We start from the raw sequence: 14,220 nt of genomic DNA, 5'->3' as shown, positions 1-14,220 counted from the left end.
TTGCCTCAATGCCGAGATTTCGCCCCTTCCACACATCAACCTCATCCGCGTGGCATGCCGAGTAAGTAAACTGACAACCCCCTGGACCCTCCTTTCACGCCTTGTTTCTATCTACAAAACTATCTTAACCGCTGTCAACACACCGAATCTAATCTTTCTGGAAATTCGGGAGGGTGCTCATTGGTGAATGGACAGCCATGGGTTGAGAGGCTTTCGGACAATCCAGGTTTCGGGCGTAGAAATGGTATTCAAGGCCTCGCGTCGGACATGGCTTGAGGTGTGACGGGGTAACAATTGTTTTGTCATTCTCACTCTCTTTAACAGAAGCGGCGAAAGCCTTGAGTTGGAGTCGCCTTGTGGAAAGACGGAGTGCCGACGGGAGTGTTAGGAGAAGTGTGCACGTGATGTGGTCTCGTGATATTTCTCGTGACATGGTCACGCTTTGAATGCTCATGCTCATTCAGTTGGTTTCTCCATGCGGAACTTTTACTTTGTTGTTAGTTCAAGATGGGCAACAGAGTTAGGGCTCTATCCCGAGAATGATTTCATGTCAAGACTAATAAGTATCGAGGCGGTTGTTTTTCAAGCCCTGAATGCAATCTTACGGAATTGAGATTCTACAAGGCTGATAGACACAGAAGTGGCCGTCAAGGATCTTTATTGAAAATGGCATAGGTAGAGGGGGAGGAGGGAGATCGTTTTGGATTTGTTCGAATACAAAGTTATTGTTGGGACGGAAAGTTGTCACGAGGCCAAACTGTGGCGGTCAAAGAACAAAGAACATCCAGCCCGAGATGGTATGTACCCTAAGCGACTTTCTCCAGGCCCAAGAAATAAATGACTTTGTAGGTCTTTGAGTTACGTAGAATCACATGGCTTCGAAAAGATTTAGAACATTCAAGCAATGCCCACTCACTTTTCCCCCTTTTTATATACAAAGTACGAGCAAGGGCCGGCGGTAGAAAGCCTGACAAGCGGTCCCGGGAGGCTTATCGGGCGCCACAGTTGCTAAAAGGAGAGCGGCGCAGCCTGGTGGAGACCGCGGGGCACACGCCGACGTCTCCATCCACCAACTTCGAAACTCCTACAAGAATCACCACCACCTCCTCCCACCTTCCTCCTCCCCCAACACCAGAACGCCCACAGGCAGCTGCCAAAATGCCAGCTGTTGCCGTCAAAGGTCAGCCACACTCCGAACCCCTCAGTCCACTTCGCATCACCTGATAGGCTGGATGTCTCGAGTCCCTGCAAGCGCAGTGGCGTAAGGTCGATCAAAGTCCACGCAAGACTCCTCGAGGCAGCATAGTTTGCGAATTTACCTATCAACGTTCCTTCAACTCCTTCAACAATCTTCCAAAATACCGTATCCATCATCACATTCAAGTTTGTTTTCAATGAATCGCAATCAAAACCAAATGCCTAACCACCCGGTCATCGTTTCAGGCGCCATTGTGGTGATATCAGTAGCCGTTGCAGTAAGTTATTTGCCTCCGAAATCATCGAACTTCTACTAACAATTACAAGGCCGCAATCGCAGTCTACGAATCCCCACAAGCTCGGCAGTTTGCTGAAGATGTCCGCCGCCGAGTAGCCATTGCTCTGCACTCGCTCGGTGACGAAATCAACCCATCGGCCCCGCAGCCCCGCTTCAACCGCCCCGAAGATGCGGAGGGCTTTCTTCAGAGCCAAGGCAATGCCGAAGTTGGTGTTGACGCAGATGAGGAGTCCAGGAGACGCCAGAGAGAGGAGCTGATGTACTGGAACGCCGTCCATATGGAGAAATTGGAGAAATTGGAGAAGGAGAGGAAGCTCGCAGCAGAAAGACCGGCGAACAAGAGCCGCCGATCCAGCTTCGATGATTTCTTACAACCCGACCAGACTGCTGAGAAAGGGACATATGTGTACAATACTGGCGCAGACACGAACCGAGAGGAGGAAGGTCTTCGACAGCGCGGCGTTAGAGGACTGAATAGAGGATCCGTTTATGCCAATCCCTTCGGCGACGAGCACAACATCGACCTGGACGAGCAGCGAGCTATCGATGCAAGTCTTATGTCTCCTGAAGCCTCCGAGAAATTCGAAGTCATGTCCAACCTATACTCCGCTAATGAGGAGAAGCCCACCAACACAATTGCTGAGCAGCTTCTTGTTGATACCTCTGAGCCAGTCCCTGACCCACCCGTCTCTTATCCTACGATGGACGAGCCGATGATGGCTGAGGCTGCCAATTTCACAAACATGGCTGCACGAGAGGATGCTTATGCTTCCATTCATGCATGGGCTGATAACGCAAACCACAGCTTCTACTCACCTCTTCCTGCTACTCCTAGAGCCGCTACACCCCAGCAACACGAGGCTGTTCCCGGATCTCCTTTGTTCAGCGACCCAGATGTTTCAGTTCCAGGAAGTGGCGATATCACTCCCACCGATTCCGCTTCCATGGCTGGATCTGGGGAGGAAGTATGGCAGCCAAGAAGTGGAGCCACGAGTGAGGCCGATGTGATGAGCGTAGACGGGGAGGGTATCTCCACGCCAGGTTCATGGACGGAAGTCGGCAGTGTTGTCAGCGAGAACGATGTTGGTGCTGGTGTAAATCATTAGACTTGCTTCACTTGCAAATAAATGATAGGGTAGAGTAATAGCGATGGGCGTCAGGGTGCTATGGAATGGAAAGTGTGCACATCTGGGCTGTGGCACTTTTTTTTGGAAAGGATATCAAGGCTGGTTAGGCGTAGTCCATTGGAGTATTTGGTATATTTTCACAACACTGAGCAAATGCAACTCTGATTACTATGCTGAGTGTCCAGTATAACGAGTGATACATGATTCTTCGGGCCTTGGGCCACCTTGCTCTTAGTTCTCAATTCTCAGGGGAGACATGGATTCAAGCGATTAGGATTGGTTCTCGAGGTCCACATCTCACACCACATTTCAATGTACCAAGGTTACCGTGCCTTGAACTCGCATCTTTTACGGCGGACGAGCTTACACCACGAGACACCGGACCCGACCAATCGCTATATTAGCCCGTACCCCGCCGTAATAGGATTAATATAAGGAGCAGTCTTTCTACTTTACACTCTTCACAGTTACTCTCTCATTTCCGAATCCCAGCAACCTATTATAAGCCTACCATGCTCGTCCCAGAGTATCAAGATCGTCCCATCACTGTCACTTCAGACTTCGATCTCGAGTGGCTGAAGGGGAAGTCAGTTGTGATCAAGAGGCACCCTTTCACTCTTGATCAATCTTCAGCACTGGTCTAAGTAATACTAAGAGCAAGTGGTTTGGGGAAAGCATTTGCAAAGCGTTTGTTGAAGCCGGGTTGATTCCTGTCTCTAAAGCTAGGAATTCGAATTGTTGTTGGTATATTCTGACAAAGGGCCTGATATCATAAAAACAATCCGGTTCGAATCAAAGAATCCAATAGCCGCAATTCACGAAGGCACACCTTCATACACAAACCCATTCTCAGCTCTCCTTCTCGTCCTTTTTCTGACCCTTCGGTTCCCTGCAGCTTTCACAAATATCGTCAAAGCTGTGACAACTAGCACGATAATAGCAGCAACAGTGGGAACCTATACCTCATTAGAATATCTGCCCAAAGTTGAGGCATTGTTAACGTACCAAGATCACCTTCTTTTCCAGATCATTCTCCTGTGACAAGATATCTTTCCAAAGGCATGTAGCGTTTGGTCCCCCTGTAACCCAACACCCAGCAACGTCTAAACTGTTGAAGTCCACCCAAGCTCCACCCCCATCGAAATCTCGACGGGTCCGCCTCATCTCCTGTGTCAGGTAAGAATTCTCTAACGCTGTTCTGGGAGCAGTAAAATGATATGGATCTTTACAAGCCTGGCTGGCAAAACTATACGAAATTGGGTAATTTGTGATTGTCCAGTTGTATGGCTGATTGTGTGCTCGACAAGCTGCGTAATATTTTTGAGAGCAGTCTGCCACCATCCAGCGGCCGTCAAGGTCAACGTTCGAGGTTGCACAGCGGAAAACAGAGCCTGAATTGGAGGATGGTGACTCGGTGTAGTTTTTCGGTTCGCCAGGCGCCCAAGACCAGATCGTGGCGTACGAGAAGTTCTGGTAAGGCTTATAGTCATCAAGAGCGGTACTATTCAAGAGTGTCACGTTGAGGATGGGCGAAATTCCACAATTTGTGGAGTTGGAGGTGAGGTTTAGAAGGGGATATATATCTGTAATCTTACAATGTCAGAACTGAAAAAGCTAGAGTATAGAAGAAAGGCTGTGAATCCAGGAAAGATGCAACAGCGAGGCAATCCCTGTCTGCACTGGAATTATGCAGGCACGGAGTTGAGTGATGGCAAACTTCCAGCAGTCAAGTTGCAGTCTTTTGAAAAAGTCCAACATCTGCGCTGCTCCTATTAATAAAAAAAGGATGTCGCCCACATACCTGATGATTCGCTTGTGGGATAATCGAAGCCAGGTAATATTGCATCAAAGGCCCAGGAGGAATTGATCTGAGTCAAATCATCCGTAAGATTGCCCAAAAAGCAGCCACTCGTCAATCGTCCCGCGCTTGAAGCAGTGACATCCGCTTGTACGTTTTGAAGGAATCCAGTAGGAAATATGACTCCCGAATCTCCCGTGAAGTTGTACCCCGCCATTTGAGGGTCAATCGTACCCCAGCCAACAAGCAAACGTTTGCTCTTCGAGAACTCGAGGTAGCCTTCGGATGGCCAGCCATCTTCAGTTGAGTAGATGCCATTTTCATTCACATCAATGGAATAGTATTCCTCGACTGGGCGGTAGGTTTCAGAGACCGAATACCAGGATCCATTAAGATTTGCGCGGTCTGATCGGAGGTCTGACAGTGTATAGAGGTATTGGGAAAGATTTCCAGAAACCATGCCTCCGAGAAGGCTCGATGGTCCTGGTAGGCTTATTGGAGCTGGAGCCGGTGAGGCCGGCGATTCATCAGAGGCAGCAGCGTGTATATTAAGTATAACATAAAGGAGGTGCGCATCTAAAGTCATCTGAGTTTTCTGAATATAATCCAGAAGTTGACTCGTGAAAGTAGAGAGATTTATGGTGGTGGTACAAACGTATGGTCCGATAGATATCTATAAATGTACGTGTTAGCTCTTGAGTCCCATGGTAGCAAAATGTTGTTACTTTGTTGTTGATAGGCTTTCGGTTCATACCAAGGGCTCGTCTGGAGTATCGGGCAGAACTGCAATTGTAGGAAGAACATTTCCTAAAGAGGTTACAGCGGTACGTATCGATTCGGAGCTTGAGCTAGTTAACGAGCTGGTGATCGACCTAGAACTAACTTGTCGAGGATTCAAGTTTTGGGGGGAGGACGAAGAAATAGACGCAGTAGTATCCGACGTCAATGAGGAGCGGGTGTTTGAAGTGAAACTTAGGGTTGCCGTTGCTGAGGGGGCCGCATTCGGGATCGAAATCGGAATACTGACAGGGCAGAACGACCAAACCCCTCTTCCTTGACTGTCCAACAAATTAGCAACGTAAATTCCAAGAAAGCTTGAGGGAATCGGGAGTTTTGGAGGTGGCTTGCTCCCAAGACACAAGTATGAAGTGGACAGTAGACACGAGAACTTCCGAAAATAGTTCCAGGCTTTCAGCTCTTATATAGAAATAAGTTTGGGAATAAACTTACTCCCAATACAAGTCTATCTCGAATCTGTGGAAACCCACTCCAAGTAGATTCGACAAGCAGTCTCCTGAGCTGTCATCCTCATATCTGAGGTGTGGAAAGCAGGCTGCTGTCAAAGAGATGCCTGGGCCGGTAACAAAGTTAATTGGGGCCCTGAGTCCAAGATCCCTCTGCGACTGATACATGGGTTAGAACGTAGGAGGAGTGTCAGAAGACGTGATACCTTACCAGAAAGACAGTTGAATATGGGGACTGGGGCTCAACTCCCGGGCCAGGAGAAAAACTCTCACTCATTTTCCAGAGTGAAGCATGACAGCAACTTCAACCTGGGTGTGATGATATCCTCGACCCTCGGACCGGACGAGCCGGCAGACTTTCACGGCCGCACCTGGCTCTTTGGATGAGAAACCATTCGAAGCAACAAATAATTAAACAGTTTGATAATTGGCTACTAGGAGAGAGAAACGCCAAAACCTCGTCGCCTGGTCTTCGAATTTGAAGAGAGAACTTTCCTCGGCCCATAATGCTGATGACGCTGTTTTTAGCTTTGGAGCTTAATCGGAGCTATGCCCGGGAAGGCGCCCCCACAGATCTACTGCGCCACAGTTCCGAGTGGCTGAACAAACACGGTTGCCGTAAAGATTTTGGACACCTCTCGAAATAGAGGCGCTCTTCCACGTTACCTTCACCCACTTCTCTTCCATCCAACAGATCAGTCCACCATTTCGCGATGGCAACTCAAGGATCTCCTCAGGGGCCTCCGGGCAACCCTTTCAATATCCGGCCAGGACAACAGCCTACTCCAGACCAAATCGCCGCCATGCAAAGACAGCTGGCCATTGATGCTCAGAAGAACGGAATGACCGTCCCAGAATTCGTTGCGAAACTGAAACAACAGCAGATGGCCATGCAACAAGCTCAAGCCCAGCAACAAGCTGTTCAGCAAGGAGGTCAGCCACAACAGCAAGGGCAACTGCAACAAGGTGCAGCACAACCTATCACTCCAGGTCCCCCAAAGCCAGAGGCACTCGCAGTCGCACAGTTCTTGAAGAGCCAGGACCTGAAGCCTAGGACATGTATTCTGAATGGACAACGGAAGGATATGTTCAAAGGTAAGAGTGAACCCCTGATACCTGGCTATTTTAAGGTGTTAACAACCTCCCAGTTAAGCGTGCACTCCGAGCTCTTGAATCGCCAGCATACACCAAAGCCCGCAAGAAGAACCCCCTCCTCCCTGAGATCACGGACCGTGCCTCCCTCGAAAACACCTTCAAGCTCCTCCCCCTCTCCCTCCTCGCTCTCCGAGTATCCAAAAGCGATCCCCATGAGGGACACGACCACGCACCGGGGGCACACAAGACGAAGCGTGTAAAGGGCCTCTGGACAGTCAAGATCGAGCAGCAGCAAGAATGCCGAGAGGAGCTCCACTTCGTCTGGCTCTATGAAGGTTCACAGATCAAGCAAAAACTGTACGCAGCTGGTGCGCTGGCTGTCGTTTTTGCAATCGTCATGTTCCCTCTCTGGCCAATGAAGATGAGACTCGGAGTTTGGTATCTAAGTATGGGCATGCTGGGCCTAATCGGATTATTCTTCGCCATGGCGATATTCAGACTTATTCTGTTTGCAATCACAATGTTTGCGGTTCCGCCGGGATTGTGGTTGTATCCAAATTTGTTCGAGGATGTGGGATTCTTTGATAGTTTTAGACCCGTTTGGGGTTGGCAAGAGGTGAGTCCTTGCACTGAAAGTAGGTGAGGGGCGGTACTGATTTGAGAATAGGAGAAGAAGAAAGGAAAGAAGAAGTCCACGAAGCATGCTGGCTCTGCAAATGCCGCTTCTACGATGGCAGCAATGACGGGCCAACCCGCTCCAGCATCTGCAACAACCACATCCACAGCACCTCAAATTGCCACCTCGACGCCACAGCAAAGAAACTTGTCTCCCAGAGTTGAGGAGGTCTTTGACGAGGATTAAGCGAGTGATGTTGGCATTTTGATTTGGCAAGTGTGGGAAGGGGAGCGTGAGATTTGGACGCAAAAAATGTATTATAGGGGCGTTTTTGGCCGACTTCTGATGCAATACCATGGTTTGAGGAAATCAAGTCCCGTCAGAACATCTCTCTGTACTTAAAAATCTTGAAACTGCTGATGCCCCATTCGTAAGGTCCACTCCCTGCCGAGCTGGCAACTATGAGTTGTATATTTCCAAACTGTCATATCCAAAGTTTATTTTCTACAGAATCATCATAGCAACCAAGATCAGAAAATTTTCAAATCTTCTATTTGTCATGTTTCATCCTCATCAATATCTATTGTTACACATCCATACACTCATATATACATGACACCTAATATACAGCCATTTATCTCATGCCCCTAAATTGACAAATGAACCCTGAACGCTCATGTCGCTCGCTGAAGAACATCAGAAGAACCGCCCATATAGAGACAACAAAAAAACAAAACAAAAGTCAGTCCGGCTCTTTCACCCAACTCTGTTTAGTCACTGCACATGGTCCCTCCTTGAGCCTCCCCGCGATTGCTCGCTCCGTATATAAGTTGTATTTGTAAAGTGTTAACAATAGAAATAAATTTATTCTATGACGTTTCATTGAAGAATTTGGAAGTGGGAAAGTTCTTCAAACCCGTACAGAATTCCTCAATCTAACCGGGCTCCGCATCCCGCTTCCCGGCGGTAGAGGAGGCAACGCGCAGTCAGGCGGCGGAGCAGGCGGCGGTCCATTAACAAGCGTCGGCATACTCCTCCTATTCACCAACGCCTTCTTTGAATCAGCTTTTAACCGCTGAAGATGCGGCGAGACGAGCGAGATTGGCTGGGCGCTCATGTTCAAGTCACGGTTCAGCGCACCGCTTGACGCAGTGGAGGTGATTGAGAACGGACGATGTTGGTTTGCAGATGAGGGGACCTGGAAGGGCAAGACCTGGAAATCGGCGGAGTGTTCTGGCGTGTGCCCGTTCAGAGCAGCGAGGGATGAAGTGCGGACTTGCATGCTGTTTGGTCGGCGGATCTTGGACTTTGTGTTTGCGAGGATGGGGAGTGGAGAAAGGTTTTCTCTTTCTGTTTCGTGCACTGCGAATTCGTCCTCGATTTCGACTTCGTGGATCGCCGAGGAGGTGGAGAGGGGTGTTGGGATTTCAGCTGGTGGGAGGGGAGACGATCTGAATGGGAGCTCTCGTTGGCGATCTTCACGCAAGGCTTGCATACTTGAAAACCGACGGGGAAATTGGACGTCGATGGGGGCGATTTCTGAGGAGTTTAAGGGTGTCAGACTTGATATCCGGCTTGGGAGAGCTGGGCCATCGTCGGGAGGTGGTGAGGCCATGAATTTAGGTAGTATCTCGACCATTGAAGGTTTTGATTGCCGCTGCTCACTGAATGGTGAGTCTATGGGTGTTTTAAGCGCAGACTTGCGCTTGGACGGGCTCGAGTCCTCAACCGGAGAAAGAGGTCGAGTTGTATTGAGTGCTGTTGGCGCTGGTTTCCTTGTCCCATTCCACATCGATTCTTGTGTTTTGCCAGGAGTTGTCTTGATGATTGATGGCACCGGGGGGGCGTCCGTGGCGGAGCTTTTCATTGTTGAGTACCTCTTACTTGATGAATTTGGGACGCTGAAGTTTGGCGTCGCAGGCGAATGGACTCGAGCTGATCTAGCCGGTCCACCATATGTGGAGTGACGATATGCCTTGGGGGCTTGCTGAGCCTCAAGAATTGGAACATGCATAGTTTGCATCGACCTCCGACGCTCGTTGATTGCAGCAGCATTTGGTCTGGGTCGAACTTCTTCCGTTGAGATCTTTAGAGGAAAATCATCAAATGTGTCGCGAGTGGGCGACGTCGCTGGTGATGAACCGTTAGATGTGATGAGAGTTCGCTGACCTGATGACATGTACGAGAATCGATTTGAGCTATTTCTCAGACTTTCAAGCTGCTGTTCGTCATGAGATGTGATACTAGTGGTGATCGAGTGATGGCTGATCGACTGGTGTCCGGTCGAGGGGCGTGCCAGATCATTTTGGGGTCCTGACAATGCAGCAGCGGCATCTTCCAGTTTCTGCTGAAGTTCGTCGTCTTTCTGTTTCACCCAAGGCGGTGGACCAAAAGAGGGCAATCTTGGTGAGGAGGAATCAGGAAATTGGTCCGGATCTCTCTGAACAAGATATCGGTGGCTTGGTTGCGCTTTCAACTGCATGATTTTATCATCTGGTTTTGGCTTTCCAGTTTCCGAAACATGTTTCTTCCCACCAAGAGCCTCGATTTCCCTCCTCACAACTGCAAGCCATGAATCCATTTCTTCTGCACTATTGAGTACTAAAAGTAAACTCGTCGCCGTTCTTCGATAATCCGCGCCCCTAAAGGCAAGTCGTGATAGGAGAGATCGCGAGTCAGACGCGGGCGTGCCGTCAGCGTCCATAGCTTGAGAAATCTGGAGAACCCAATGCTTCCCAGGAATCACATCACTTGCAAATGCCACAGAATCTTTTCCAAGTAGCATCATTTTCTCTGGGAGCCTGTCAAACGATCCCTCCCCAGCATATTGCAGTAGATAACCAGATGTCACGAGAACAAATATCTTTTGAGTCCATTCTGCCTTCGAGATTGATCCTGAAACTTGTCTTCGATGCTTTGCTCTCGCCTTCTCCGACTTTTTGGCAGCAGTGCTCTGGTCTTGTCCATCTACAGGCCGTACCTGGGCGATTCCTTCTCTCAGACTGTTGTTTCTTTGGTGATTGCTGATTCGCAGGATTGAGTCCGCGGACAAGGTTGAAGCTGATAATTGTGCATGTTTGATTGATTGAGGATATGCTTGGAAAAGTGGAGGTGGGTCCCAAGCTGCTGACGGTCGTTTGGGAGAAGTTTTTGAGGCGGAATTTGACGATTTGGGACTCGGTTTAACTGGGGTCTTGTGCTTCACCGATTTCGATCTCATATTTATTCGAGAATGCCTACTTGCAGGCCTCCCAGGAGTAACAGGTGTAGCAGGTATGGATTCCGAGGCAGTCCCGGTTCTCCTGATGGAAATGGTTCGAGGAAGAGCTGACTCTCGTTGGGTATCTGGGGGTTCTGATGACGACAATGCAGGAGTAGATTCTTCTAGTACTGGGTGCACAGGCTTTTTCTCCGTCTTATTGCGTGTGAACATCCCCCGTAACCCACCTTTCGACTCCCTCCTTTGAACTTTGGGTTGTTTCAACGGAACTCGACTCTCGTTTCCCTCCTCGGGTGAGACATAAACCTCCGGTGGTCTTTCACGACGGGCGAATGTAAACGACGATTGTATGGGATAAAATGCATCTGGGGCGTTTGTGTCTTTCAAGCTGGCAGTATCGGTGGTGTCAGTTGAGTACGCCATTGCGAACCGATTTCGTTGGGGAGAAGGATTTCCCTAAAGCGCCTCTCTTGTGTTTCGATTTCTGGGTCAGGATCGATGTTTTGGGAATGAATGACAAGGATCTCGCAGATCTGGGGTGTTTTTGAATCGGATATGCTTCATTTACAACAATGGTTTGGGTGTTTCGAAGGTGCCAGTCAGGCGCGGGGTTGGTTGTGCGGAAACCTTCGCTGAACTTTTGAAAGACCTTGAAGAATATACATAGTGAGAGAAAGTTCGGCAGTAGTGGATGTCAAGACCCACAGTGTGCAAGAAGAAAGTGAACTTCAAGGGTGGGAAAATGGAGACATGAGGGAGGTGGCCGATCTATGGGTGGCTCTTGAGGCTGACGCTTGTGGGGTGTGAGGAGGTCCACATCTGGAAGAAGAAATGGTTTCGTCTCAGGGGCGGCTGCAAAGCAAATATGGCGGAGGCCGTATCCGTCGAAGATCTCTCGAAGCATGAAAAGGAAGTCCAGCAACGAAGAGAGGAAGGAGGAGGTGAGAACGCAGCTGCATCACGGCAAGCCAGTACGGGATGAAAACAGAGCTTACTCTCACACGCTGACGCACGGATACTCCTTGTTTCCCTCGTCACCTCGTGAAGAGTCTCTCCTCCACCAGAGAGAGTCCAGACAGGGACCGGGGAGCATTTTGGACCGCCTTCCCTGTCGCGGCCGGCGAGGACTGCCCACCTGCAAATTAAAGCGCAGTTGCTGAGCTAACGAGGCGTTGCTCGGCCTCGATACGGTCAGCCCAACCCAACCCATGTCAGGAGAACATTGAGCAGCTGCTGAGCCGCTCCATCAGGATCCTCCGGATTGTCTTGTATGCTGGAGATTATTCTCAGCGCTGCAATATCGACCGCCTATGGGCGCGTCTCACGTCGGCGATGGGGTGTTTGAATGCGTGTTTGAAAAGCAGCCCTCTGATCGGGTCACCATTCGTTGCTCTCGGGGGTGGCTTTTCGGTGCCGGAGCCGGCGTCCAGTTCCTGCGTGTGGACAGGAAAAACTGGCCCACAAACTTCACAAGGCCTGCGCTTGTTCCTGACTAAATTTACTCCTGCAAGGCTTGTCCTAGAGGTTGCCCAACCATTGAACCATACACGGCTGTGTCTGCCCCTCGACGGCGTCGACGCTCCACTGGCGCGTCTTGCTGGCCCACCTGCAATGGCAATTCAAACTGCACGCCCGGCATGCCGTCACTCGGCGATGAGATGCTGCTGCACGATTGAAATGACTCGCCATCCCAGCCGGCCATCCAAGGGCCGCCATCGGCAGCCATTCGCATCGACCGCGGTCGAAGGAGGCCGATGTTTGAAGTTTTGTTTTGCGTGGGCGCCCGCCAGTGCTGTCCTGCTTGCGGATGAACAGAGCTGGCTTGCCGAGCGCACAAAATCTTCCTCGTCGATCATGTCTACTCACTGCTCACTGCTCACTGCCTGCCCACTGCCCACTGCTCAGAGTTGGCAGGAGGCTCGGAGCCTTATGAGACAAGGTTTGCCCGTTAAGATGCAGGGGTCATCTCTTCGATCTGTGCGTTCCGTCCGTGCAGCTGCATTATTCCCACCTGAAGAAAGAGTTCCGGATCCCCCAGTTGATTCGAGTGCTGGGTCCAAAAGGCGGGGCAGCAGAATCATGCTCTCCTCCAGATTGTTTCTGGGGTACTATTGCCAACTCAACCATGGAAATGGGGATGGTGATCAAGCAAAACTTTTGCTGTCGCTGTCTGGCTTGCCACTGTCGTCTCAGGCCTCTCGTTCACGTTTCAGCTCCGAGTGGAGGCTCAATGGCAATACTGTTTCCTGGGATCAGCCGATGCTTCACTTCCTCAGGCAAACCCAAAAAATAACATTTGCTCCCTATGGGATCTCTTCTCCGAGACTCTGGGACTCTGGAATGGGATAACATAGCTTATGGCGGTTCTGGAAGAGATACCTACGGGCAAGCATTATGAGATATGGAAGTTGTTGGGGCAACACGCCAATGTTTCCTTCATCAGTGATGACATGAGAAAAATAGAGTGACACCTTACGTACGAAATACTTTGAGGAAGCCAAGAGCCAAGGGCTTGTGAAATTCCAAATTTTGGCTGGTTAAATCCTATCTGACAAGTTGGGAGACTGCTCCTGCCCCCTAACTTGCATTGATCACGTGTCAAGGGTTCTCCATTACAGATCAGGTGGGGAAGCTTTTCTCGTGGATGGCTGACATGGTACTGGGAGTGATTCTTGGGAGGGCGGTGTCGAAACGTCTGTTAATATTCTGGTCTCTGGTCTCTCATTTGTGAGATGGGTATTGCCTCTGATAGCAATGTCTACACCACTTCCTTGTAACCTTATCTCCTAAATCTCTGGCCAAGAAGTAGAGCAAGAGCACTTCCGAATTTTCAATTGGCCTGCGAATCTCTCAGTGAATTTGCGCTGACATATTCCGTCATTATGGTCCCGCGGGCAACTTGATGCTTGATTCCCTGATTCCCAGTGGGCAACATTGGTCCAGAGCAATCCCCCTGGCCCATCCCTCTTTTCTGGACTCAGTGGTTAATTATACGATTCAAAAGACGTTTCACAGGGGTTCTGGGTTGTCGGGATTCTGATTAAAGGTGTATGTCACAGTGGCCTTTGCGTATGCGATGGGGCTCGATACCAGACAAAAACGCTGTGACCGAGACTTTGCGTATGTTGTAAAATCGACTCGTGTACTCGAATACGGCATGGAGTTTGTTTTCCTTCGCGAGATGTTCCTAGTGCAACTTGTGGGAAACGTTGCGGAACATATCACTGTATTCTTTGTTCGAAACACCCATTCTATGAGATAGCTCAAGGATATTCTCTACGATGATCTCAGTTTTGAAGGACAGTGAGAGAAAACGGGTACTGGTAACATCAGCCCACATTCAACGATATTCTCCGTGCCGAATCAAACAAGGCAGAGCCCCATCGGACTCCAGGATCCCCACATTCGGAGTGGGTCGTGCACGCAAGCGTTGCCCAAAGCTTGGATTAGAACAAGCCTTCCTGTGATCGGGTCGGCTAACTGATCAATAAGCCGTCCCCGAGTATGCCAATCATTTCGCGTTATTTACGTGCGGTTATGGGAATCCCGATTGTATCACGCCCCGCAGATCCTGCTGCTGCTTCAAAGGGCTTGAAACTACCAAAGTGGCTGTACGAGTAGCTAT

At 49.8% G+C, this 14,220-nt stretch overlaps 5 protein-coding genes across 5 annotated transcripts; 3 read left to right on the top strand and 2 right to left on the bottom strand.

Annotated features, from left to right (window-relative positions):
* The first annotated feature begins 1,113 nt into the window (after positions 1-1,113).
* Positions 1,114-2,789, top strand: K444DRAFT_657321 (uncharacterized protein). Its single transcript, XM_024886150.1, has 2 exons — positions 1,114-1,475; positions 1,525-2,789. Exons 1-2 carry the CDS (start codon positions 1,395-1,397, stop codon positions 2,599-2,601), a joined length of 1,158 nt encoding a protein of 385 aa, XP_024727176.1. The 5' UTR covers positions 1,114-1,394; the 3' UTR covers positions 2,602-2,789.
* A 507-nt stretch (positions 2,790-3,296) lies between these two features.
* Positions 3,297-6,033, bottom strand: K444DRAFT_621639 (uncharacterized protein). The gene is made up of 6 exons (XM_024881946.1): positions 5,876-6,033; positions 5,651-5,823; positions 5,175-5,478; positions 4,424-5,093; positions 3,628-4,205; positions 3,297-3,578 (listed from the first exon to the last, which is right to left on the bottom strand). The coding sequence occupies exons 1-6, from the start codon at positions 5,939-5,941 to the stop codon at positions 3,438-3,440; spliced, it is 1,932 nt and encodes a 643-aa protein (XP_024727175.1). The 5' UTR covers positions 5,942-6,033; the 3' UTR covers positions 3,297-3,437.
* A 344-nt stretch (positions 6,034-6,377) lies between these two features.
* Positions 6,378-7,621, top strand: K444DRAFT_546830 (translocation protein; the record flags this gene model as incomplete). Its single annotated transcript, XM_024876260.1, has 3 exons — positions 6,378-6,759; positions 6,813-7,375; positions 7,427-7,621. 3 exons carry the CDS (start codon positions 6,378-6,380, stop codon positions 7,619-7,621), a joined length of 1,140 nt encoding a protein of 379 aa, XP_024727174.1.
* A 664-nt stretch (positions 7,622-8,285) lies between these two features.
* K444DRAFT_546752 (uncharacterized protein) lies at positions 8,286-11,018 on the bottom strand (the record flags this gene model as incomplete). The annotated part of the gene is made up of 2 exons (XM_024876254.1): positions 8,286-8,588; positions 8,652-11,018. The coding sequence occupies 2 exons, from the start codon at positions 11,016-11,018 to the stop codon at positions 8,286-8,288; spliced, it is 2,670 nt and encodes an 889-aa protein (XP_024727173.1).
* Positions 11,019-11,841: 823 nt separating this feature from the next.
* Positions 11,842-13,130, top strand: K444DRAFT_263758 (uncharacterized protein). The gene has a single exon (XM_024871427.1). It carries the CDS (start codon positions 11,928-11,930, stop codon positions 12,942-12,944), a length of 1,017 nt encoding a protein of 338 aa, XP_024727172.1. The 5' UTR covers positions 11,842-11,927; the 3' UTR covers positions 12,945-13,130.
* Positions 13,131-14,220: the final 1,090 nt, after the last annotated feature.

This window comes from Hyaloscypha bicolor, assembly GCF_002865645.1.
Source record: "Hyaloscypha bicolor E unplaced genomic scaffold K444scaffold_183, whole genome shotgun sequence".
NCBI classification, from domain to species: domain Eukaryota; kingdom Fungi; phylum Ascomycota; class Leotiomycetes; order Helotiales; family Hyaloscyphaceae; genus Hyaloscypha; species Hyaloscypha bicolor.
The sequence above is the reverse complement of the archived record's forward strand: the minus strand, read 5'-3'. Positions and strand labels throughout refer to the sequence as shown.